Genomic DNA, 27,802 nt, shown 5'->3' with positions numbered 1-27,802 from the left:
TTTAGTGAGATGCACCTGTATATATCTATCTATCATCTATGTATATATCTATCTGCTTATCAATCTAAGCAAACAAATGGAACAGCACCAAAACAGAATCAAAGGAAAAAATAGGGTGTAAAGCTTCCCAAAAAATTATCCAGTTGCAATTAGATATAATAAAAACTAGATGTAGTAGAGACGTAGTTCCATTTTCACTGCTGAATGATGGCGGTGGACCAGAATGGTAAATCATCAGCGATCGGACTTAACAGCTTTATGACTTACAGTACATAGATATAATAAAAAATAGGCAACCCTCCAGTTTAGCAAAGAAAAAAGGACCTTTAATAGCCCATGTGGCGTGGAAACGTTTCAGTTACACAGCCTTGAGAAAGACTTTGTATAACTGAAATATGTCCACGCCACATGGGCTAATAAAGGTACTTTTTTTCATTGCTAAACTTGAGTGTTGCCTATTTTTTAATATATCTATCTATGTACTGTAAGTCATAAAGCTGTTGACCCCGATCACTGATGATCTACCATTCTACCCCACCCTCATCATTCAACAGTGAAAGAGGAACTGCTCCTCTACTACATCTTTTTTTAAATTATTTATTTTATTATTTAACAGCATTCAGCACGATCTCGAGCAATGACGACTTGATGGATGAACGTTCTGTGGGAAGATCGATCTTGTGTAGCCTAGATAAGTCAACCAGGGTGTTCTCCACCATTATCTTGATAGTATCAAGCCATCAGGTTGCTGGTCTTCCTCTTCACCTTGTTCCTTCTTTTCTTCTGACCATGATGTCCTTCTCTGGTGATTGCTCTCTTCGTATGATGTGTCCAGTCGTAGCTTGATGATCCTTGCTTCCAGTGACATGTCTGGCTTCATTCGTTCCAAAACTGATCTGTTTGTTCTTCTGGCCATCCGTGGTATTGATAACATCCTTCTCCAGCACCACATTTCGAAGGTGTTGATTCTTCTTCTGTCTTGTTTCTTTATCGTCTACTACATCTATACGTGTCTACAAAATAATTTTTTGAAAGTTTGCACACTTTATGACATTTTTTATGAGCCAGGTTTTCAAGAATTCTCAAACTTCACTTCCTCTACTCCTGCTACTTTCATTTCCAAAATGACAAATTGACTTTAACCCTTCCAGTCTATGTATAGAAACTCCACCCTTACCTAGCACCCAGATATCTAACCCAAAGGAATACATACGTTACTTTGTGATTGTCACGTATGAGGTCATTGATCACACACCTTGGTGCACTCCCTGCTTCCTATATGTCTTAATGTACATATATATATATATATATATATATATATATATATGTGTGTGTTCTCTGTTATACACATAAAGGGAGTGGGAGAATATATTCTGGACATTTTACCTCCAGGAGGACCTTTCTGGATATTTATTTTTTGTGCCAAAGTGACTTCTTTGCTGTCTTCTAATTTGGCTCAATACTTTTATGTAATATTTATTCACCATGTATACTGCGGGGACCACACGACTGATTATCCTGGGGATTGTACTGTTACTGACCGGTAAGAAAATGACACTTTTGCCTATTCTATTGTATTCTATTCTATCACATTTAATCTTATTATATCAGTTTTCATTAAGCTTATCTCTATTTTGGGGGGATTTTGCTTCATTTTTTAATTGTATTTATTTGATATTGTTTTATGCTTTTTCTCATACTATACTTTTTATATCATACTGTGTTTTTTTTTTACGTCTTATTATTTACTGTATTTGATTAAATAGTATTATAGTGAATAGAATTGGATAGTTTTATGTTACATTTTTTTTTTTTATTGATATACTTAATTAAATGTATCCTATTATTAATTATTTTACATTATTTCCAATTTTAGTTTATTATTTCATTTGCATGATGTGTTCAACACTATATTTGTATATAAATTGTTTTATTTTTATAATATTTTTGTAGGTAAAAGGAAAATAATAATAATAATAATAATAATAATAATAATTGCTTAGACTTCAGACTTCATAATGAATCATTTGGTGAACGTTCCTAACCGGTAGTTCAGAAATGACCATCAGTGGAGACCAGGTTTTGTCACTTCTGCTATACTAGGTGGCTTTAATAATTATTTTTTCCTTATTTTTTGTAACATTAAATGCTTTATTTGCTTTCTTTAGACAATGAACTTTTTGAAAAAAAATTCTGTAGCAATTCTTGATATTTCACGCACAATTCATATAACAATATTTGGTCCCGTACCTATGAGTGCACTCTTATGTGGTGTAGCAGTGAGATCGATGTGCTTAATTAAATTGAATTCTCAGCAGACTCTGAAAATAATAAGGTTTGTACATAGCTGTACAATAACAGGTTGCATAACATTGTTTAAAATGACAGCCCCCTTACTTCATGAAGTTATTGTACAGACCTTGAATAGTGATGGTCTGAAAAATCCTACTTGTTCAAATTTGGTGAATTTTCTTTTTTACTTAAATGTATGTATTTCAGGCTGAAAATCATTTTTGCAATTGGGTTTCATTAAAAAAAAATTGCACTGTTTGACTTTTACAAGCTATTTTGTTTCCTGACGCATTCAACTTTGATGTGGTCTGTGGTCATAAATCACCACATAGCAGTTAAAAAAAAGACAGGTAAAAAAGTTAAAGACTCTTCCATCAGACCATCATAACGAGCTCAATGACAGATTCTCAGTTAACGCATTCTGTAGCCAGCAATAGACAGTGCAACACAGGGGCTATAGAAGGCAAACTGTGCATAATTTTTTATGAAAAATTATTTTTAGCCCTAAATATGTGTATTTAAGTAAAAAAAAAAGAAAATCCTCAAAGGTGGATAACCCCTTTAATCAAGTCCTTTCAATGAGGTTGGGTTGGGTGAGACTTTTATTCTAGTAAATAGTGGTTTAAAAGGTGAAAATTAAGAAAATGATGCATATTTTGTCACTCATTTTGTCTTTGGCCCCCGTTATTATCTATGTATTATGGGTACAACGCATACTTCCCAGATTAAAATATTGGTGAGGAAAAAGTTCCATGATGTGAGGGGGTTGATTCTATCAGCAGAAAAGATGTGATAAAGCGAAGTACAAAGAGGATGTGACTTAGAGTCTTCATTAGCAAACATGTCCTTGTTTTCTGGATAACAGAATTCCGCGGGTATCCGATAGCGTCAGTGACCTCATAGTGCAAATATCGGAGGCCATACATTGAGTAAGTGACTGTGGCACGCCTGCTTACCTTTCACCTTGGTTAGCCACCTTGTTTACCTAGCTTATCAGCTTTCTTTAGGTTGTTGGTTAAGGTCTCCATCTACGTGACTGTATAATATCATTCAGTGGCCTAGATACATGACTTCAAGCTCCGGTCACACTGCCATCAGGTTTCCATTACTTTTGTTGTGCAGAATGACATAATACAATGTTCTACTCCATCCACTAACAAAATGGAAACCTGACAATCCCATTATCCCATTAGGATCTGCTACTAAATGGATCATATGGATCCATTACATTCAGTTATATGGAATCCATGTCGTCAGTGGGACCACACCCTCGTAGAATCGGACATTAGTGATGCAAAATTGCATGACCATTTTGGTACAAATGTTTTATGTAGACCCTTATATCAAGTAACACTGAGTTATCACAATGTCAGGGTCCCTGATCACCACCACATTGGCACATTTTAAGGTCTTAGGTAGTGTTGAGCCACCCCCGTAGTGTTCGAGTTCGGTTCGGTTCGTCGAACACCCGTGTGTTCGCCGAACTGTTCGTCGAACTGTTCGTCGAACACCTTCGAACACCGTTAAAACCAATGGCAGGCAAACAAAAACACATAGAAAACACCTTCAAAGGTGTCCAAAAGCTGACAAACTGCTCAGAAGACACAACTAACACATGGAAAAGTGACAAGTACATATAGTCATGCGAAAAGAAAAGTGGTGGAGGAGTAAAAGGAGGGGGAGACACAGATATAGGCATGTCATGCCCTTCTAAAATCCAAAAAGTGAGAAGCCGACACGGCCAGTCCGCTCCTGCCCGTGCCACCTCCGTGTCGCCGGGTTTGTGCCAGAGCCGCGGTGAACCCTGACGGCCAGCCCCCCTCTCCCAATACTGGTGCCTGTCCGCTGGTGGGTCGACCGAGCCCCCCTGTGGTGGAGGCAGCTCTAAGCTTTTTAATTTAAATTGTCTCTCTAATTTGAATGAATACACTTTAAATCCATTTACAAAGATCTATTGGAGGGCAAGTCTCATGCCAGCAGCCGCGTAATTCCAGCTCCAGTAGCGTCCACTAAAGCTGCTGCAGTTAAAAAGCTTTTATAAGGATCGAGCTCGGCTGTCCACCGCAAGGCATCCTACTGCCAGTCCCAGCCCCTATGCCTTGGGGTGCCTCCTGATGCTCTTCACTGAGTATCCCGTGGTCCCGAAGCATTTCCTTTGAAAAAATTAAGTGTCCAAACTACAGGTGGTGTAGCTTGCTTAACAGCCGGGATAATCCGCTGACTAGCAGACACTGCTACTAGGCACAAAGTATTTCCTGGGCTAGATGCAGTTAAAAATTTGCAATTAGATACTCTCGTTGGATGCTGAGAAAGCATTCCATAGTGTCTCCTGGCACGCCATATATGATTTTCTTAAAAAGCTTGGGGTAGGGGTCTAGGGGACCCTTTTATAGCCAAAATCATGGCCCTGTATCGCAATATGTCACCTAGGCTGAAGATAAATGGAACTGTAGCACCCTGAGGGCTCAGTTGCTACAGAGGTATTGCACCTCACCCAGAGGTGTGATATCTCACTCTCAGGTAAGGATGGAGTGTGGATCAGGACCCGACACCTGCATGCATTACACCACATTGCCGTGGGGCAGGGCGACCAATATGCCCCTGAGATGGGCACGACAGTCTCTGTCCCTGGCTGGAGTGGGGGGAGGGAAAACTGAGGAAGGGGAACCCTGTAGTGCAGGAGCAGGGAGGAAGCAGTTCCTGGGTGCATTGAGAAGGGAGTATAAAAGGTGGGCACCATCTTAGTTCAGTGCAGAGAAGTCTGAGCAGAAGTGACAGGGAGCAGGGGCTCTGCATGAGCTCTGCTCCGGAGGCGGGCCTAGTAACAGAGGCCCAGGCCTGGAAGAGGGAGAACGAAGGAAGAGGAGCGGAGAAGGCTCCAGGAACGAGGAACGAAGGGATCCCAGGGGTGCGGACGGGCGAGTCGCCACCGCACGCCCGAATCCACCTGCGTGGAGGGGTCAGGCCAAAGGGGGAGACCGGTCCCCGAACTAGTGGAGGCAGGAAACGACCCTCAGCTAGAAACCGGAGGCTCTGACATTTTATGTGGCGCAGCCCCTCGCTACACCGCTAGGAAGGCACCACATAGGGTCAGGGAAACTGGCGCCAAGTTTACCAAGAGGAGGCCCGAGGCAGCCGGACAGAAGTGTTGGTAAGAAAGGCCAGACAAAGGACACACAAAGGGGGTCCTGTGAAGTGCTCCAAAGTTATCTGGGAGTTGTCTGAGCCCCTCACCTGGTGAGCACAGTACGACGTGGGCAGCCGTTACCTGCAGACGTGGTCTGGATAATAAGAACTGTGAGTAAAGGCCCTGAACTGCATCACTGACTCCGTGTCGTTACTGCTGCTGCCCTGCACCATCACCCCCATCCTCCGCATACACTGCCCTGAGGCTATACTCCTCCCGTGGGGAGTTATGCTACGCTCTGCTGCACCCACAACACCAGCCTCAGTGGTCTGCCCTGTAGCGGCGGTTCACTCTGACCGCAATCCACGGGTGGCGTAGTCGGACATTTAAACATGAAAACCACATAAATAGTTCCGCCACTGGTTTGACCGCCCTGAGCCACGGAACTGGGTCGCCGCCACAAAGACTACAACCACCAGCATCCACCAAAAAGGGTCCGGCTCCGGGTGTGCCAAGGCCCAGGGGGTGCATCAGAACATTTTCATCACCTTCCACAATCACCAATGGGACAAGGCAGGGATGTCCTCTGTCCCCTCTCTTATACATCCTAGTGACGGAGCACCTGCTCTCATCAATTCGCCATAACCCCAATATTAGGTGGATTGAGGTTGGAGGCACCGAGTACAAGTGCTCTCTATTTGCTGATGATGTAATAGTATATATCACTCAATCACATATATCCATCCCTGCTGTTATGGCTGAAATAGATCACTTTGTTACATGGTCAAATTTTAAAATCAATGCAGCGAAGTCTGAGGCCCTCGATGTCTCCCTCCCCAAATCCATACAGGATTCCATCCAGTCCAACTTTCCCTTTGCCTGGCCCTCACAGGGTATCAAATACTTAGGAATTCCTATTCATAGAGACCTCTCCCATCTATGTTATCTTAATTTTGGGCCCTTTATTGAACAACTCCATACAGACCACGGTTGGCAAGTTAGAACTGTAAGATTCACTACGTGAACCACTGGTGTTTTGTGGAAAAGCACATGTACACTGTGTTCCAAATTATTATGCAAAAAGTCAGGGCTCTTTATATCACTGTAAGCAATTGCAGACACCTGTGCTAATTAGTTTGGCAGGTGTCCAATGAAAGGCAAGACTACTTAAGAAGGCTGTCCCACATTATTAAGCAGCCTCCATTTTCTGCCAAAATGGGAAAGAAAAAGGATGTGTCGGCTGCTGAGAAGCAACAAATTGTGGAGTGTTTAGGTCAAGGCATGACCACAATCAACATTGTGCGATGATCAGGATGAAGTGTCTTGGCAATCAAGAAGTATGTAGCTGATTCACAGTACACACGTGTGCGTGCTGATAAGGGCAAATTGAGGACTCTTTCCTACAGGCAATTACGTCAGGTTAAAAGAGCAGAGGCAAAAAAGCCTTGTCATAGCAGCAGACAAGTTTTTGAAGCTGCTGGTGCCTCCAACGTCCCCCGAACAACAAGATGCAGGGTCCTTCAGAGGTTTGCAGCTGTGCATACGCCATCCTGTCGACCTCCTCTATCCACTTCACACAAGCAGAAACGGCTCCAGTGGGCCAAACATTACATGAAGACTGATTTCAAAACTGTTTTGTTCACGGATGAGTGCCGGGCAACACTCGATGGTCCAGATGGATGGAGTGGAGGATGGCTGGTTGATGGACACCCCACGCAAACACGGCTACAGCGCCAACAAGGAGGAGGTGGAGTAATGTTTTGGGCTGGAATCATGGGGAGAGAGATTGTCGGCCCCTTTAGGATCCCTGAAGGGGTAAAGATGAACTCCATAATGTATGTGGAGTTTCTCAAACAGCACTTCCTGCCATGGTTCAAGAAGAAGAACCGTGTATTCCACAGCAAGATCATTTTTATGCATGATAATGCACCATCTCATGCTGCACATAAAACATCTGCATCTCTGGCTGATATGGGCATAAAAGGGGACAAACTTATGGTGTGACCCCCATGCTCCCCTGACCTCTACCCCATTCAGAACCTCTGGAGCATCATCAAAAGGATGATGGCGGGAGGCAGTTCACATCTAAGCAACAGCTCTGGGAGGGTATTCTGTCCTCATGCAAAACAATTGAAGCAGAAACCATCCAAAACCTGACAAATTCAATGGACGAGAGAGTTCAGAAGCTCCTTTCGAACAAGGGGTCCTATGTGAAAATGTAACATCACCTAGAATAAAGTTTTGAGTTGAAAACTGTTTGATTTCAGTTTCTAATAACCTGCTAATGCTTATAATTTCAAAAATGACCATTTTTTTGGTCTTTATTAAAATGAAAAGGTTGATCGAAAAGTTTGGGGGATCTAAGAGTGTGGCAACCCAGTAGTCAGGATTACTTCGAATTCTGACAATATGAGGGTCATGTTGCAGGTAGTGCAGAAAGAAGGCACTTATGTGTCTTGCGCATCTCGGAGCCCCAAAATTATTTTCCGGGCTAGATGCAGCTAAAAATTATTAGTCATTTTAAATCTGGTGGAGCTTAGTATAGATGGCCTAATAGAATCAGTGCTGCACACTGCTACAAAGCCCAAATTATTTTCCAGCCAAGATACAGATAAACATGATTAGTAATTTTAAATTTGGTGGAGCTTATTATAGATGGCCTAATGGAATCAGTGCTGCACACTGCTACAAAGCCCAAATTATTTTCCAGCCAAGATACAGATAAACAATTTGAAAGCTTAAAACGGTTGGTGAGGTGATTTTAACCAATCATCAAGCTTTTACTCTCCCGAGGATGACACAGGGGTAGAAAAGTCATTTTGGATCCATGATTTGTTCATCTTTATGAACGTGAGTCTGTCTACATTTTCAGTGGAGAGCCGCGTGCGCTTATCTGTCAGCACACCACCAGCAGCGCTGAACGCACGTTCAGACAGAACGCTGGCTGTGGGGCATGACAAGATCTCCAAGGCGTAAGTGGCTAGCTCCGGCCATTTATCCAGATTGGAAGCCCAAAAAGAGCAAGGGTCCAGTGACACAGTCATGGCTTCAATGTTTACTTGGAGATACTCCTGTACCATCGTCTCTAGGCGTTGACTATGTGTCAGACTTCTTGTCTCCTGTTGCCTTGCAAAGGATGGGCTAAAAAAGTGGTGAAATGATTCCGCAAAATTGATGTTACCAGCAGATACTGTGGTTCTGTTACGGTTTGAGTGCTGAACACTCGACGGTCCCACGGTTGGCAAGTTGGAACTGTGAGATTCACTACGTGCACCACTGGTGTTTTGTGGAAAAGCACATGTAAGATTCTGCAACAGTCTCTGCTGATACTCCTGCATGCGTGCATCCCTTTCTATGGCAGGAATAATTTCTGCAAATTTACTTTTGTACCGGGGATCTAACAGTGTGGCAACCCAGTAGTCAGGATTATTTCTAATTCTCACAATTCGAGGGTCATGTTGCAGGTAGTGCAGCAAGAAGGCACTCATGTGTGTTGCGCATCCAGGAGCACCAAGTCCCTGTTGTGTTGGTGGCGAGGTAACAATCATGCTTCCTTCCTCTGTCCTCTCCCCCCAACCTCGCACAACAGAAATGTGATCAAGGTCTCCCTCATCTGATGAGTCTTCCATCAGTTCGTCCTCCACTTCTTCCTGGGCTCCTGCACCTTCCTCACTAGTTTGGCTGCTACCATGCGCCCTGGTAAAACCATCTCCCCCACCCTCACATGCCTGCCGCCTTGGTGCTGCCGACCGTCTGGACCTTGCAGATGTTAGCCCTTCCGCATACAACTCCTCCTCCTCTACTTCCTCCACCTCCTCTTGTGCCACCACCTGACTCCGAATTCTGTTTAACATGTGCTCCAGCATGTAAATCACCGGAATATTCATGCTGATAATGGCATCGTCAGCACTAAACATGTTTGTCGCCATTTCAAAACTGTGCAGAAGGGTGCATAGGTCCCTGATCTGAGACCACTCCTCCAGCTTGATTTGCCCCACTTCTGGATCTCGTTGGCCCAGGCTATACGTCAGAACGTATTGCACCAGGGCTTGTCGGTGCTGCCACAGTCGCTGCAACATGTGCAGAGTTGAATTCCACCGGGTAGGCACAATGCATTTTAGCCGGTGAAGTGGCAGGCCCAACGACTTCTGTAGAGATGTAAGTCGCTGAGTTGCGGTATGCGAACGGCGGAAGTGAGCACACAGCGACCGTGCCCTCTGCAGAAGGCCATCTAGTCCGGGATAGTGGGCTAAAAATTGCTGGACAACCAGGTTCAACATGTGAGCCATATAAGGCACGTGTGTGACATTGCCCCGGCGAAGGGCCGCACCCAGGTTTGCAGCATTGTCGCACACGGCCTTCCCTGGTTTCAGGTCCAGTGGAGACAACCATTCATGAAATTGGTTCTCCAGAGCTGACCACAACTCCTCAGCTGTGTGACTCACATTTCCCAGACATTTCAAAGTAAAAACCGCCTGATGACGTTGAGCCCTACTGCCAGCATAGTAAGGAGGTGTGCAGGATCCCTTCTGCGCAGTTAGAAAGCTTGTGGCATGACCAGACAGGCTTTGGGTGCAGGTGGAGGACCGAGAGGAGGTTGAGGAGGCAGAAGCAGTGGAGGAACTTTGAGATAAAGAGGATTGACTCACAACTCGTGGGGACGGCAAGACTTGGACAGCAGCCCCTTGTCCTGCTGTCACCATAGTTACCCAGTGCCCAGTCAGCGACATGTAACGCCCCTGTCCATGCCTACTCGTCCAAGTGTCTGTGGTGAAATGCACCCTCTCACACACACAGTTACTCAAAGAAGCGGTGATGTTGTGTGCGACATGCTGGTGGAGCGCAGGCACACCTTTCTTTGAGAAGTAGTGCCGACTGGGCATCTGGTACTGGGGCACTGCGACGGAAATAAGGTCTCGAAAATCCTCTGTGTCCACCAGGCGGAAAGGCAGCATTTCTGTAGCCAAGAGCTTGCAGATGGTGAAATTCAACCTCTTAGCTTTCTCATGGCTAGGAGGAAATGGTCTTTTACTTGTCCACATCTGAGGGACCGAGGGCTGGCTATTGTGCTTAGACGGGGTTGATAAGGGTGTCCCCGGCAAACTGCCGGTCTGTGAGGAAGATGCAGGCGGACATGTTAGGTTGCCTTGATCCAAAGGTGGTGCTATCGATGTCGGACAGCGCTCAACACCAGCTGGTGTTACCACCTGCAAAGAAAATGATGACCTGCCAATCACGCTGGCTGTTGCGGGTAAAGAGGTGGCAGGTCTGCGCCCCAAAACAGGTGTGACTGCTGTCCCCCCAGTCACAGAGGATGAAGAGGCCGCGGATGCACAAGATATGGCAGACGGTGGTTGGCCCGGCCGGCTAGGCCCCATTGTAGCACAGTGAGCTTCTCACTGCAACTTATGCTTCATGTCCATGTGCCGGTTCATGCATGAAGTACTCAAACTATGTATTTTTTGGCCTCTACTTAGCTTTTGCTGACAAATGTTACAGATAACACGAGTTGGGTCATCTTTATCGATCTGAAAAAATGCCCAGGCTATGCAAGGCTTAGCACCCATGCGACCTGAAGAGCCACCACGACTTGTGGTCAGAGGCAGAGTTGTGTTTGAGGATGCAGTTGTTGACGTGCTTCCAGTACTACGTCTCTGTCCAGGAAGGCGCAACCTGACCTCGTCATCACTAGCATCCTCCTCCACCGCCTCTGCTGACCTCATCTCTTGGCTGACTGTGGGTTGACAGTAAGTGGGATCTCCAATCTCATCATCATCACGCTGGGCGTTATCACACTCGTCGTCCTCAGAGCCAACTTGTTCCTGCCCTGACAAAAAACTAAAGTTGTCGCTCCAATCAGGTATTTGAGTCTCATCATCGTCTTCCTCATTGTCTCCACCAACATGAGTTACAGTTTGGGAATGAGGGTTTACATTATGGTCAGAACCTTCTGCGTCTGGTCCTGGATCCGACTCATAAAGATTCTGGGCATCAGTGCAGATCATTTCCTCGTCTGGATTCACAGAAGCGCTGGAGTCGACCTCTGATTCCCAGGCTATAGTATGAGTAAACAGCTCTGCAGACTCAACCATCTGTTCTACCTCATACTCAGACGGGCAGCTGGAGATTTGGGAGCTGTGAGGAAGCAAGTGCGATTGGGGTGACACCTTTGAGGACTGGAGTATTTGTGATGTTGAAATTGATGTGGAGGAGAGCCCACTTAAAGGAACACTTGATATCTGTTGAACCACCTGCTGTTTTTGTGCCTCATCTGGAATTTGTAGCGATTGGCGTGGCCGTAAGAAAGGGACCTTATCACATTGTCCGCTAAAAGAAGTAGACATTTTAGTTTGGCTGGAAGATTGTCTTTCTTCTGCAGATGTTACTGTTGCTTTAACACCTACCCCACGGACACAACCTTTTTTCCCCTTCCCAACACGCCTATTCCCCTTTCCACCAGCAGCAGGCCTTTTTCCACTCATTTTGGTGGTTAACTAATTCACAACTCTGGAGTTGTTTGCACAAAAAAACAATGGATGGGAACCGAGCAGAGCTGAGTGGCCAAACTGTGGTATTAGGCCAAAACTATTGGCTGGGTTAGATGCAGAAAAAAATTATATTCAATTTGCAACCTGATGGAGGTCAGTATAGATGGACTAATAGAACAAGTCCCACACACAGCTAGAAGCCCAAATATTTTTTCAGAGGTAGATGCAGAAAAAAAATTGTATTCAGTTTGCAACCTGATGGAGGTCAGTATAGATGGACTAATAGAACAAGTCCCACACACAGCTAGAAGCCCAAATATTTTTTCAGAGGTAGATGCAGAAAAAAAATATATTCAGTTTGCAACCTGATGGAGGTCAGTATAGATGGACTAATAGAGAAAGTCCCACACACTGCTAGAAGGCCAAATATTTTTTCAGAGCTAGATGCAGATAAAAATTATTTTTAATTTGCAACCTGATGGAGGTCAGTATAGATGGACTAATAGAGAAAGTCCCACACACTGCTAGAAGGCCAAATATTTTTTCAGAGCTAGATGCAGAAAAAAATTATATTCAGTTTGCAACCTGATGGAGGTCAGTATAGATGGACTAATAGAACAAGTCCCACACACAGCTAGAAGCCCAAATATTTTTTCAGAGGTAGATGCAGATAAAAATTATATTCAATTTGCAACCTGATGGAGGTCAGTATAGATGGACTAATAGAGAAAGTCCCACACACTGCTAGAAGGCCAAATATTTTTTCAGAGCTAGATGCAGACAAAAAATTATTTTGAATTTGCAACCTGATGGAGGTCAGTATAGGTGGACTAATAGAACAAGTCCCACACACTACTAGAAGGCCAAATATTTTTTCAGAGCTAGATGCAGAAAAAAATTATATTCAGTTTGCAACCTGATGGAGGTCAGTATAGATGGACTAATAGAACAAGTCCCACACACAGCTAGAAGCCCAAATATTTTTTCAGAGGTAGATGCAGAAAAAATTATATTCAGTTTGCAACCTGATGGAGGTCAGTATAGATGGACTAATAGAACAAGTCCCACACACAGCTAGAAGCCCAAATATTTTTTCAGAGGTAGATGCATAAAAAAAATATATTCAGTTTGCAATCTGATGGAGGTCAGTATAGATGGACTAATAGAGAAAGTCCCACACACTGCTAGAAGGCCAAATATTTTTTCAGAGCTAGATGCAGATAAAAATTATTTTTAATTTGCAACCTGATGGATGTCAGTATAGATGGACTAATAGAGAAAGTCCCACACACTGCTAGAAGGCCAAATATTTTTTCAGAGCTAGATGCAGAAAAAAATTATATTCAGTTTGCAACCTGATGGAGGTCAGTATAGATGGACTAATAGAACAAGTCCCACACACAGCTAGAAGCCCAAATATTTTTTCAGAGGTAGATGCAGATAAAAAATATTTTTAATTTGCAACCTGATGGAGGTCAGTATAGATGGACTAATAGAACAAGTCCCACACACTGCTAGAAGCCCAAATATTTTTTCAGAGCTAGATGCAGAAAAAAATTATATTCAATTTGCAACCTGGTGGAGGTCAGTATAGATGGACTAATAGAATGATGCTATGCCCAAAAGATTTTACTTCACTAGGTGCAGTAAAAAAATTGGTATTCTATACGCAGGTGGTATATCTTGCAACACAGATAGGCTACTCCACTGACTAACACACTCTGCAATAGGCCAAAAAGGATTAGCTTTGCTAGATTTAGCCAAATGCTGTGAAAAAAACTTGCACAGCACTGGCACAGACCTGCCTGGCAGTAACTTATAGGAACTGATGTAACCTAGTCCTGAAAAGGACTGCAATTACAATTAGTCTTTACTCCCACAACCTATCTATTTAAGAGCACAGACCTGCCTGATAAAAGTCGTAGGAAATGCTGTAACCTAGTCCTTAAAAGGACTGCAATCACAACTATTCCCTACTCCCAAGCTATCTGTAGATTGGTGCGAAAATTGGCTTGAAATTAACAAGGTATAGCGCACACAGCAACAGCGGTGCCGTCTAACACGCAGCTGCAGCAGTGAGAAAATGGTGGCGACGGGGAAAATGGCTTGGTCTTATAGGGCAAGGACATATGACATACACTGCCAATGACACATGCCCTTGCTTGTTTGAAAAAAAGCACTTCGCTCCGTGTGTGCGCTGCTGATAGGCTGACAGATTGCACCTCCCCACTGTAAATGCAGGAAAGAGAAAAAAAAATGGAGATCTTCATTATTCCTGCAGAGATCCATCCCCTGCCCCTCCCCCCGCCCCGCTGTACACTCAAACTGCATATTAACATTAATTTTCATCATTACTGAGAAAAAATCCAGTTATGATTTTGGTGCACGAACAGTTATCGAACATAACCTCGAACAGCCGAATTTTTCTCAAATCGTTCGTGTTCGCCGAACGACTCGAACACCGCCCAAAGCAGCTCGAATTTGAGATTGGCGAACAGTTCGAGTCGAACAACGCTCATCTCTAGTCTTAGGCCCCAATTCATCAAAGTTACAATTTTGAGAAACGCAAAACTTTTTTCGACTTTTGGCGTTTTCACGCCATTATCACGCAGAATGGGGCGTGATGGGGAGATGCGCTACAAATTTTACTCCATTCCCTGCCTGAAGATTTTTGAACGCCACTTCATTCCCCTCTTAATGACTCAGGAAACTCATACTCCACCCCAACGCCTCAGCAGGACCGGCATGAAAAATGTTGGTCTTGATGAAACAGGGTCATTGCTTTCAATAAAGAAATGGAGTCTAAAATATGAAACTTTGATCTCTGTTTGACCTCCTATCTGGTGGTTTCCATCTTTTCAGTCAAGAACGTTTATCGATGTAGACTTCACTGATGCGTCCAGCTAAAAAGATGGACACGGTAAAAAAGGTACAAATGAAGTCTAAAGTTTAATATTTTAAACTCTGCCTTATTGAAGACAATGGTTTAATCATCGAAACTGTCTGAATGCCATCTTTCTGGTATTTAGATGGAAGCCATCAACAAAGTGCTAGGCGTGGTTCAAGACATGATGTAAACCCAGCCTAGAAAGAAAGGGAACGATTGCATTTTGATAAAAAGAGGTTTTCTAATTCATGTAATACACATGTCAACCACATAAGTTAATGTCTCCCACCTGAAGGCACCTTGGAAGACCATGCTGGAGTCGTGCCTCAGTACCTACAACACTGTTAGGGGCAGGATATAATTCTGAAGGATTGAAGCCAAGGTATGTCACAAAGCGAAAAAGAGATATGGACTGTGCCAAAGAAGGCTGACAAAGACTCGATCTCGATTAGGTTGTAGACTTTCAAGGGAAGTCATATAAAATGATGACCTGGTTGAGAGTTGACACAAGGGTTGTAACAAAAGGGAGTGTAGAGGTAGCAACCACAACTTGGCTCTAGTAACTAACAGGCCACTCAAGCACATCCACTATAGATTAGATAGTACTTACTAATATTACTTATTTGTTTTCTCTCATAGTGCCCCCTGTTGAAGCACAGGCAAATTCATTTCTTTCAACATTACAAAATATAATCGCTGCAATTGCTCAAGCTATTGCAAATCTAATAAAACAGATAACAAATCTGACAAAGCCAACTGCTGCACCAAGTACTACAACAGCGAGCACAGCGGTAATATCAAGCAGCACAACCAGCACTACAACCCAAACTACACCAACTGTAACCAGCAATTCTCCAACTACGTCCACTACTGTGACCAGTACTTCCACAAGTACCACTCAGACTACATCTACTACATCCGCTACTTTGACCAGTGCTTCCAGAAGTCCGACTGAGACAACATCTACAACATCCACTACTGGAAAGAGTAGTACATCCCCTTACGCATCAGTCACTTTTAGTATGACTACTCCTACTACAGGTGCAAAAAGCACAGCATTTACACCATCAAACACTGCAGGAACCATTGATACTGGACCAACTAGCCAGCTGATATCTACGTCTGGCACAAATCAGCAATCAACTACTGGGGAAACAAGTACAAAAATGCCATCCACCACAAGCATTGTATCTTCAGTCAGTCATGAAACCAGTAGTATACCAATATCATCATCATCCAGTATTGTACCTACAACTCAAACATTGACAACTGGTACCTTCAGTTCCTCAAATTCAGTATCTACTTTGCCATTAAGTCCAGAAACAAGTAGCACTCCAACATCTTCTAGTGCTCAGACTGCATTCAGCAGTTCAGGTATTACTGCAGAAACCAGTAGCCAGTCATCATCAAGTAACGTTGTCACTTCAACTGCAGGAACTAAAGTGCAATCATCTTTTACTAACAATCTATCAACACCAAATACTCAAAGCAGTAGCCAAGAATCATCAACAATCCCACAATCTTCCTCCAGTGTTGCTATAAGTAGCCAAGCATCAACCAGTACTGAGGCTTTTACTAGTGAAACTAGTAAGCTACCATCTTCTAGTAAACCCACAACTTCAAGTGCAACTGGGAGCCCAGCAATCACTAGTCTACCACCAACAACCAACTCACAAACATCCTCTAGTGCTTCCACAAGTGCCCAAATATTATTCAGTACAACAGCCCCTTCCAGTGGATCTAGTATGCAGCCATCATCTTCTAGTAATTTCTTAACTTTTTCCAGTGCTGGAACACAAGCACAATCTACTGTAACTACCAAACCACCAACGTCAAATGTTGAAACCAGTAGTCAGCAACCAACCACCAACTCACAAACATCTTCTAGTGCTTCCACAATTGGACAAACATCATTCAGTACAACAGCTCCTGCCAGTGAATCTAGTATCCAGCCATCGTCTAGTAATATCTTCACTTCTTCCAATGTTGGGACACAAGCACAATCTACTCTAACTACCAGACCACCAACATCAGGTGCTCAAACCAGTAGTAAGCCACCAACAACCAACTCACTAACACCCTCTAGTCCTTCCACAATTGGACAACCCTCATTCAGTACAACAGCTCCTGCCAGTGGATCTAGTATCCAGCCATCTTCTAGTAATATCTTAAATTCTTCCAGTGCCAGAACACAAGCACAAACTGCTGTAACTAGCAGACCACCAATGTCAAATGTTGAAACCAGTAGTGAGCAACCAACAACCAACTCACAAACATCCTCTAGTGCTTCCACAAGTGGCCAAATATCATTCAGTACAACAACTCATACCAGTGGTTCTAGTATCCAGCCATCTTCTCGTAATATCTTCACTTCTTCCAGTGTTGGGACACAAGTACAATCTACTATAGCTACCAAACCACCAACGTTAGGTGTTCAAACCAGTAGTCAGCCGCCAACACCTAACTCACCAACACCCTCTAGTGTTTCCACACGTGGACAAACATCATTCAGTACAACAACTCCTACCAGTGGATCTAGTATCCAGCCATCTTCTAGTAATTTCTTAACTTCTTCCAGTGTTGGGACACAAGTACAATCTACTATAGTTACCAGACAACCAACGTCAGGTGTTCAAACCAGTAGTCAGCCACCAACAACTAACTCACCAACACCCTCTAGTGCTTCTACAAGTGGACAAACAACATTCAGTACAACAACTCCTACCAGTGGATCTATTATCCAGCCATCTTCTAGTAATATCTTCTTCACTTCTTCTAGTGTTGGGACACAAGCACAATCTACTGTAACTACCAAACCACTAACGTCAGGTGTTCAAACCAGTAGTCAGCCACCAACAACCAACTCACCAACACCCTCTAGTGCTTCTACAAGTGGACAAACAACATTCAGTACAACAACTCCTACCAGTGGATCTATTATCCAGCCATCTTCTAGTAATATCTTCTTCAGTTCTTCTAGTGTTGGGACACAAGCACAATCTACTGTAACTACCAAACCACCAACGTCAGGTGTTCAAACCAGTATTCAGCCACCATCAACCAACTCACCAACTTCCTCTAGTGCTTCCACAAATGGCCAAACATCATTCAGTACAACAGCTCCTACCAGTGGCTATAGTAGTCAGCCATCTACCATTAGTGCAATTCCTTCTTCCAGTATTAGAACTCAAAGGCAATCATCCATAACTCCAAATACTGAAAGCAGTAGTCAAGTATCATCAACCAAACCACAGACACTTTCTAGTTCTGTAAGTAGCCAAACTTTACTCAGTAATGCAGCCAATACTAGCCAGCCATCTTCTGGCAATGTCATTACTTCTTCAACCACGATTACCAACAGCTCACCAATTAACTCTATCTCAACTGGGGTATCTTCTACAGCTATTACAGGGACAAGTAGCCCTCTTGTGTCTAACCCTACCAGTGCTATCCTTACTTCAAGTTTGGGATCCATTCCCCAGTCCTCTCAAGTAAGCAATACTGTATCCTCCATTACAAACAGTCAAAGAGAGAGTAACTCAGCAATAACTTTTGTCTCTGCAGCCAATAGCAAGCCAACATCCACAAGTGCCATAACACTGCCTACTACTTTTATCAGTAATGCTGCAGCTGCAAGTACAGGAACTACTAATTTTGCAAGCAGTATTCATCCTTCAAATACTGAAACAAGTAGTCAACCATCAGCCAACACTCTGACATCTTCTAGTGCAGTCCCTGGGACAACTGGCCAATTTTCAAGCCCAATTGCCAGCAGCCAGCTGGTTGTGAGCCAAACTTCATCAACATCAACTACTGTAACCAACAGTCAACCTCCAACTGGTACCATGTTGTCATCAAGTAGCAAAACTTCACTTAGCAGTACACCAACAAATTATGGCACTATTAACCCAATATCTACTTTGGGTACAGGAATTACAAACTTTGCAAGCAGTGTTCTACCGTCAAATACTGGAACAACTAGCCAAACATCAGCCAACACTCTGACATTTTCCAGTGCAGTACCTGGAACAAGTGGGATCTCATCTACAGCTATTACAGGGAAAAGTAGTCCTTTTGTGTCTACTGCAACCAGCGCTATCCTTACTTCAAGTTTGGGAACCATTCCACAGTCATCTCTAGCAAGCAATACTATATCCCCCATCACAAACAGTCAACCAGCAAGCAACTCCGCAATAACTTCTTTCTCGGTAGCCAGTAGCAAGCCACCAACCACTAGTGCAATAATACCGTCCACTGCTTTTACCATTACTACTGCAGCTGTAAATACAGGAGCTACTAATATTGCAAGCAACGTTCCAACTTCAAATACTGGAACAAGAAGCCAACCATCAGCCAACACACTTACATTTCCCAGTGCAGGACCTGGGACAAGTGGGATATCATCTACAGCTATTACAGGGACAAGTAGTCCTTTAGGGTCTACTAAAACCAGTACTTCAAGTTTGGGAACCATTCCACAGTCATCTCAAGTAAGCAATACAGCATCCTCCTTCACAAACAGTCAACCAGAAAGTAACTCAGCAGTAACTTCTACCTCTGCAGTCAGTAGCAAGCCACCATCCACTAGTGCCATAACACTGTCCACTACTTTCAACAGCAATACTATAACTGTAAATCAAAGTACTATCCAGACTTCAAGCCCAAGTGCCAGCAGCCAATCAGTTGTGAGCCAAACTTCATCAACAACAAATACTTTAACCAACAGCCAACCTCCAACTGGTACCATATCAACAAGTAGCAAAACTTCACTTAACAGCACACCAACTAATTCTGGAACTAGTAACCCATCATCTACAAATAGTCCAACTACTTCGGGTACAGGAACTAATAATTTTGCAAGTAGTGTTACACTTTCTAATACTGGAACAAGTAGCCTGCCATCAGCCAACACTTTGTCATTTTCCAGTGCAGTACCTGGTACAACTGGCCAGTCTTCCTCAACCAGCTCAACAATTACTAGTGGTTTTGTAACTAGTAGCCAATTACCTGTTACTTCTAATGCAGCAACTTCTACTAAAAGTACATTTGGAACTACGATTAGTAGCCTTTCATCCTCAACAAGCGTAATCACATCTGCGACTAGTACAGCAAGTACTTCCAGCATTGTAGCAAGCACTCAACAATCCTCCAGCATCCAACAGTCATTAACCAGTGATAGCTACTCAACAGTTACCAGTAACACAACAATTGGTGGTACCAGTAAACAACTTACAAGTAATCAATCCACTGTTACCAGCAGCATGGTGACAATAAATTCTAGTACAAGCCTCCAACCTTCAGTAAACACATTGATATTGTCCAGTACTATGACTAGTGGTCAGAGAGCATCTACAGGCAGCACTGCTTCAATAAGTATAGCCACAACCCAATCAACTAATTCATTCAGTTCTCTTCCATCGACAGCAATAAATAGTAACAACTCAACTATCCAGACTTCAACAACATTACCAACATCTTTAAGTACTGCCACTTTAACTACATTATTAGGTACCACACAAACATCAACCAGCAAGTTGTTGTCCTCAAGTGCAGTATCCAGTTCAACCACAAAAAGTGGTCTTTCTTCATCTACATACTTTAGTACCCCAGCAACATCCACCAGACCAGTGACCTCTTCTTCAACCCTAATCAGTGCCCAGAATCCAAGCACCAATAAGTCATTTGTTTCTTCAATTTCTCCTAGCAGTACTAATACAAGTTTACCAACTTCAACGTCAACTGCATCCAGTGTTCAAAGCTCGTCAACGAAGAATGTGTCAGTTATTACTACTTTATTCAGAACAATAACAACCTCAAACAACACAACTTCTCAAAGTGTGACTCCAACCATCACAACGCAATCTTCTACCAATATTATATCTTCTGCAGCCACTATAAACACACCTACAGCAATCAGTTCCACCATAGGGATCACTTCACAAAATCATTACACTAATAATACTTCAGGTTCATCACCTTCTCCAACCAGTGCAACCTCAAGCAATATTTCCTTCACTGGAATCACCACCCACAATCCTAGGACTAATAATACCTCAGTCTCTTTACCTTCCTCAACTAGTTCAGCATCAAACAATAGCTCCACCATAGTGTTCTCCACCCAGAATCATTCAATTAGCACAACTCAACCATCTAGTATTACCAGTACTATAGCCAGTACAAATACATCCCCAATAAGTATCATGGCATCTTCCACAATAGATACTACACAAGCATCAACCAGCAAGTTATTATCCTTAAGTGCAGTATCCAATTTAACCACAAACAGTGGACTTTCTTCATCTACATACTTTAGTGCCCCAGCAACATCCACCAGACCAGTGACCTCTTCTTCAACCCTAATCAGTACCCAGAATCCAAGCACCAATAATTCATTGGTTTCTTCAATTTCTCCAAGCAGTACCAATATAAGTTTACCAACTTCAAAGCCTACTGCATCCAGTGTCCAAAGCTCAACAAGAAAAGGTGTTACAGCCTTTACAATTTTATTCAGTACAATAACGACCTCAAACAACACAACAAGATCTCAAAGTGCAACTCCAACCATCACCACCAAATCTTCTACCAATATTACAGCTTCTGTAGCCGCTATCAATCCAACAACGAAGAATCCTAGTGCTAATAATACTTCCCCTTTTCCAACCAGTCCAACTTCACACAATATTTCTACCACAGGAATCACCACCCAAAGCCTAAGGAGTAATAGTACCACAGCGTCTTTACCGTCCTCAACTAGTACAACATCAAACAATAGCGTCACCATATTGTTCTCCACCCAAAATTCTTCAATCACCACAGCTAAACAGTCTAGTGTTACCAGTAATATAGCCAGTACAAATATAACTCCAAAAAATACCATGGTATCTACTACAATTTCTATAAGTACCCAGAATCCTACTACTAATAATAGTGGATTTTTCACAAGTACTGTGATACCTTCATCCGTTACATCAATTTCTACTGCATCTAAGAGCACTATACTGTCTACTATGTCACCCAGAACATTGGCAACCTCAACCGGTGCCACATCATATACTACGCCAAGCCTCACAGTGAAACCTTCTACTAATAATAATGCTACTCTAGCTACCTCAAGTACTTCAAGTACTTTGGCCACTACAAAGTCAACTTCATCTGGCACCGCAACATCTCCACCTAGTACATCCAATGTTAAAAATTCTTCCACCATAAGTACTGTAGCGTCTTCTACTTCTGTAAGATCAACCTCAAACGCTTCCAATGCTACAACCTCTCTACCCTCCATAACAAAACCTTCTACTAGTTTTACTGCTTCAACAAATGAAATCAGCACAGGTTCAAAAAATACTGTATCATTTTCTTTTTTACCAGTCAGTACCCAGAATCCTACCACTAACATTACTACAGTTTCTTCAACTACTTTGAGCACTGCAAAGACAACTTCACCCCAAACAGCAACGTCTCCATCTACAACATCCAATATTAAGAACTCTTCAACCATAACTAGTGTAGTATCTTCTACTTCTGTCAGTCCATTGACAAACCTAGCGAATGCTACAACTTCTCAGACAACTGCAACCATCATAACCACAACAAAACCATTTACTAGCTCTGTTGCTTCCACAATTTTAACCAGTACAAATGCAACTTCAAAAAGTACTGTGTCATCTACCACATCTAATGTTAAAAAGTCTTCCACCATAAGTATTGTAGCATCTTCTACTTCTGTGAGATCAACCTCAAACTCTTCCAATGCAACAACCTCTCTAACCTCCACAACAAAACCTTCTTCTAGTTTTACTGCTTCAACTACTAAAACCAGCACAAACACAGGTTCAAAAAGTACTGTGTCATCTTTTTCTTTACCAATCAGTACCCAGAATCCTACCACTAATATTACTACAGCTACTTCAACTACGTTGAGCACTGCAAAGACAACTTCACCCCAAACAGCAATATCTCCATCTACAACATCCAATATTAAGAACTCTTCAACCATAAGTACTGTAGTATTTTCTACTTCTGTCAGTTCATTGACATTGAAATCTCCATCTACAACATCCAATATTAAGAACTCTTCAACCATAAGTACTGTAGTATCTTCTACTTCTGTCAGTCCATTGACAAACTCAGCCAATGATACAACTGCAACCATCATAACCACAACAAACCCGTCTACTAGCTCTGGTGCTTCCACAGTTTTAACCAGTACAAATACAACTTCAAAAAGTACTGTGACATCTTCTTCTATACCTGTCAGTACCCAGAGCTCTAATACTTATAGTATTCCACTTACTTTGACTACCTTGATCACTACAAAATCAACTTCACCTGAAACATTGACATTTTCATCAACTGCAGACAACATTCAAAAATCTACAACTATAATTACTGCGACATCTACTGAAAACTCAACCAGTGCTACAACATCTCATATGTATGGAACAATTAATCCTTCTACACCTTCAACTACCTTAACTCATACATCAACGAATACTGCGCCAACATCTGCCTCTAAAAACACTGTAACCCATTCAACTGTTTTGACCTCTACCAGCTCAACATCAAGTATATCAAGGTTTACTAGTGATGCATTGAGTAGCCAAAAACCTACTGAAACCAATCCATCTTCTACCAGCACTGTGACAACTCTCATGACTGATAGCAATCAAAATCCCTCCAATACTAGCAATGGGGCTTCCTCAACTACGTCAACTACTGCAAGCCTAATCCCTATCAGCACAGTGACCACAACCACCAGCAGCAATACACCTCCGACCAGTGATTCAGCAACTTTTTCTACTGCTTTAAACACATCTTCTCCATCAGTGAAACCAACTACCGCATCCTTCTCCACTCCAACTACCAGCCAGAGTGCTAATAGTCAACCAACTATACCGGAAGCTTCCAATTCTTCCACATCTTTCTCTACTGTTAGCCTTATAACAAGTAAATCAACAGTGACACCATCCAAAACGGGGACTGAATCTAACCCAACGTCAACAATTACAACTGGTACAACTACTCCTCTAGTTAGCACAAGTACCAGCACTATCAGCACTGCAACCAGTGTGAAACCACAAACTGCCAATACAGTAGTATCTTCAAGTGGTGCCAGTCAACAACCAACAAGTGGAACTTCGACAACAACCAAAGTTTCCACCAGTTCAAATACACCCACAGGATCAACTTCTGGTAAGTGAATTGTGATAGTACATTAAAGCAAAAAAGTGAAAATTTTGAGACAGTATAATTATATGTTTCTTTCTATTCTGTTTACAGCATCTCCCTCGACCAACATTATTCCCGACTGGGGCATCATTCTAATATGTCTTGCTGTTATCCTTGGATTGGTTGCCATCATAAGCACAATCTGTGGGGTAAGTATATGTCCAATCTGATTTATTCTAAAGATGTCTTCCTCACCTTCCAGCAGCCTGTAGTCCCCATCTCCATAACAGGAGACTTCAAAAAGATCATAATTTCACCCAAAAAGCATCTAGTAGGTTGGATAAGGAGAGGATGTATTTGTTTTTTATCTATGTGTTTGTGAAACTGCATGCAGTGGGTCGGAAGGGGTTCTTAAGTTGAAAGAGATTTGATTGGAACAGAGTAGTGAAGTCCCCTGCTGAGCAGGCAATGACTGATAATAGTAAAATGCCCTCCCCTACTCAGCAGGCAAGGACTGATAACAGTAAGGTGACCTCCCCTGCTCAGCAGGCAAGGACTGATAACAGTAAGGTGCCCTCCCCTACTCAGCAGGCAAGGACTGATAATAGTAAAGTGTCCTCCCCTGCTCAGCAGGCAAGGACTGATAACAGTAAAGTGTCCTCCCCTACTCAGCAGGCAAGGACTGATAACAGTAAAGTGTCCTTCCCTACTCAGCAGGCAAGGACTGATAACAGTAAAGTGTCCTTCCCTACTCAGCAGGCAAGGACTGATAACAGTAAGTTGCCCTCCCCTGCTCAGCAGGCAAGGGCTGATAACAGTAAAGTACCCTCCCCTGCTCAGCAGACAAGAACTGATAATAGTAAAATGCCCTCCCCTACTCAGCAGGCAAGGAGTGATAATAGTAAAATGCCCTCCCCTACTCAGCAGGCAAGGACTGATAATAGTAATATGCCCTCCCCTACTCAGCAGGCAAGGACTGATAACAGTAAGGTGCTTTCCCCTGCTCAGCAGGCAAGGACTGATTACAGTAAAGTGTCCTCCCCTACTCAGCAGGCAAGGACTGATAATAGTAAAGTGTCCTCCCCTGCTCAGCAGGCAAGGACTGATAACAGTAAAGTGTCCTCCCCTACTCAGCAGGCAAGGACTGATAACAGTAAAGTGTCCTTCCCTACTTAGCAGGCAAGGACTGATAACAGTAAAGTGTCCTTCCCTACTCAGCAGGCAAGGACTGATAACAGTAAGGTGTCCTCCCTTGCTCAGCAGGCAAGGGCTGATAACAGTAAAGTACCCTCCCCTGCTCAGCAGACAAGGATTGATAACAGTAAAGTGTCCTTCCCTACTCAGCAGGCAAGGACTGATAACAGTAAGGTGCCCTCCCCTGCTCAGCAGGCAAGGGCTGATAACAGTAAAGTACCCTCCCCTGCTCAGCAGACAAGGATTGATAACAGTAAAGTGTCCTCCCCTGCTCAGCAGGCAAGGACTGATAAAAGTAAAGTACCCTCCCTTGCTCAGGAGGCAAGACTGATAACAGTAATGTCCCATTCTCTGCTCATCAGGCAAGGACTGTACATCCTGAAGAATGATGAAATAATAACCAATAAGTACACCTGTTAGGCAAATGTTTTGCACATCTTTAGCTGCCTGAAGATTTACTATAAAGAAAAAATAATAGACATAGGACAATACTAATATGATTTTTTTCCCTCTCTTTAAACAGTCAGTCTACTGTTTAAGAAGACTCAGTCGTGGAACAAGCTACAACATCAGAGCTTAACAAGGAGGACATTCCATATTCTTAAATGAGCTTCAATGATGTTCTATTGAAGAGAAAAATCAGTATTGGCCTATTTGTTCAATGTTTTGGACTTTGGTAACATGCTGTGGTGGGTGTATGACTATGACTGAAATTTAGTGATAGGGGCTCCAGATGTGACTCAAGAAGAAGAAGTTCATTGTTACAGGTTTGGGGCTTCTTAAATAGCATCTTGGCTTCTTGGTCTCTCACTAAAAATCAAGGGATGTAGACCCCTTATTATACTTGGGAGGAAAAGGTTTGATCAGAGGGACCTTTGTTGGTTGCCACATCTTGGAGAGCCACCAAAAACATTTTCATATGAGAACACTGGCCAACAGTGTATTAAACTATAATCCAAAGAGCTTGGCCAGGTGGTGGAGGTGAAATGAATAATGAGACAGCATGAAGGTGGATCCAAGTGATCACTGGAGAATATATATATTATACATTGTTTACATTAAATATGATTTAATTAAAATGTGCCTCTGATGGTCAGTAGTGGTATTGCTGGCAGCACCATAGACAATCAGGGTGTGGCTTGTATGATACCATGAATACTTTTTCTTTATATACTGTATATTTTTTATATTTATGTTTATGTGCTTATAAAGCAGCTATGTAAAATGAATAAAGATGTTATATATTATGTTATATGATGCATAAATAAATTGTGTGATGTATTTTATAGTATAAGCAACATGAACGGCCAAGGTGGTCCAAGGGAAGTTCTTTAGAGCACATTAGGGACAATTCATCAAAGCTTTTTTTCCAAAAAAGTGGCATAAAAGCTTTGAAAAGTCACAAAAATTTTGTTCAGTGCCTAGTTGTTAAAAAATGTTGCGATTTTTGAAGTTTTCACACCAATTTGAATCAGCTCTGCCAAATTTGGGAGATGCTGGGAAGGAGCCAAGAGGGCATAAAAGCTGCTTTGAAAAGTTGGAAAATTTTTGTGCAAAGGAGAGTTGCACAAACATTTGGTGAATTTTGGCAATTTCACTCTCAATTGTATCAGCTCCTCCAAAATTGGAAGTGCTGGAGAGGAACCGAGGCAGGATGGGAGCGTGGCCATGTCCACTCTTAAAATTCATCAAAAGGGATATTGTATTGTATGCCAGAAATATTACTCCAGTCTTCTACTCAAACATGGCATATGGAGACGCAAGCCAGAAAGAGCAACCAAATTCATTAAGTGGAATGTACCTCTTAATGAATTTGTTGTCTTCTACTCCAGAAAGTCTGGTCTAGAGCGAGCGTGCGCTAAGCCCGTCTTGATGAATCGGCCTCTTGGTGTTTTCGCCTTCATTATCATTTTCATGATTCTTGCATCAATTTGTTTTGTTCCCTTTTTTGCTGGTTCCTTTGGAGTCATGTTCAGGTTGTCTACTCAGATTTCAAGAATGTGCTGCTTCTGTGGTTGTCCTTTGAACAAGAGAGTACCTTTGGATCTTCTAGCTATTAAATATGACTTATTTTGGCTAAAGGTTGGCCTCGTGTGTCACCCACTGGCGTTCCACCAACTTCAAAAAAGCTGATAGAGAAAATAGAGATAAAAAAAAGTGCTCATAGAGTAGCAAAAAATCCAATCCTTACTTTTTGTTTTACATATTTTTCTTTCTGATGACCCATACTTATACTGTATGTCCTGTTTGCCATTAAACTGTACCAATTCATATCCAATAATATACACAGAGTAGGAAGTTCCTCGTGACAACTTAAAGGTAAAAAAAAAAGCAAGGTCTCGATTAGAGATGAGCGTTGTTCTACTCGAACTGTTCGCCAATCTCAAATTCGAGCTGTTTTGGGCGGTGTTCGAGCCGGTCGGCGAACACGAACAATTTGAGAAAAATTCGGCTGTTCGAGGTTATGTTCGATAACTGTTCGTGCACCAAAATCATAACTGGATTTTTTCTCAGTAATGATGAAAATTAATGTTAATACACAGTTTGAGTGTACAGCGGGGCGGGGGGAGGGGCAGGGGATGGATCTCTGCAGGAACAATGAAGATCTCCATTTTTTTTTCTCTTTCCCGCATTTACAGTGGGGAG

General features: G+C 42.7%; 1 protein-coding gene across 1 annotated transcript; it reads left to right on the top strand.

Moving 5' to 3' along the window:
- The first annotated feature begins 207 nt into the window (after nucleotides 1–207).
- LOC141155577 (uncharacterized) lies at nucleotides 208–27,018 on the top strand. The gene is made up of 6 exons (XM_073642447.1): nucleotides 208–226; nucleotides 15,434–18,285; nucleotides 19,413–19,534; nucleotides 23,349–23,986; nucleotides 24,074–24,171; nucleotides 26,989–27,018. Exons 1-6 carry the CDS (start codon nucleotides 208–210, stop codon nucleotides 27,016–27,018), a joined length of 3,759 nt encoding a protein of 1,252 aa, XP_073498548.1.
- Nucleotides 27,019–27,802: the final 784 nt, after the last annotated feature.

This window comes from Phyllobates terribilis, unplaced genomic scaffold, assembly GCF_046119375.1.
Source record: "Phyllobates terribilis strain yellow unplaced genomic scaffold, ASM4611937v1 Scaffold_7__3_contigs__length_470593459, whole genome shotgun sequence".
NCBI classification, from domain to species: domain Eukaryota; kingdom Metazoa; phylum Chordata; class Amphibia; order Anura; family Dendrobatidae; genus Phyllobates; species Phyllobates terribilis.
Note: the sequence above shows the minus strand (reverse complement) of the source record. Positions and strands in the feature narration are given on the sequence as shown.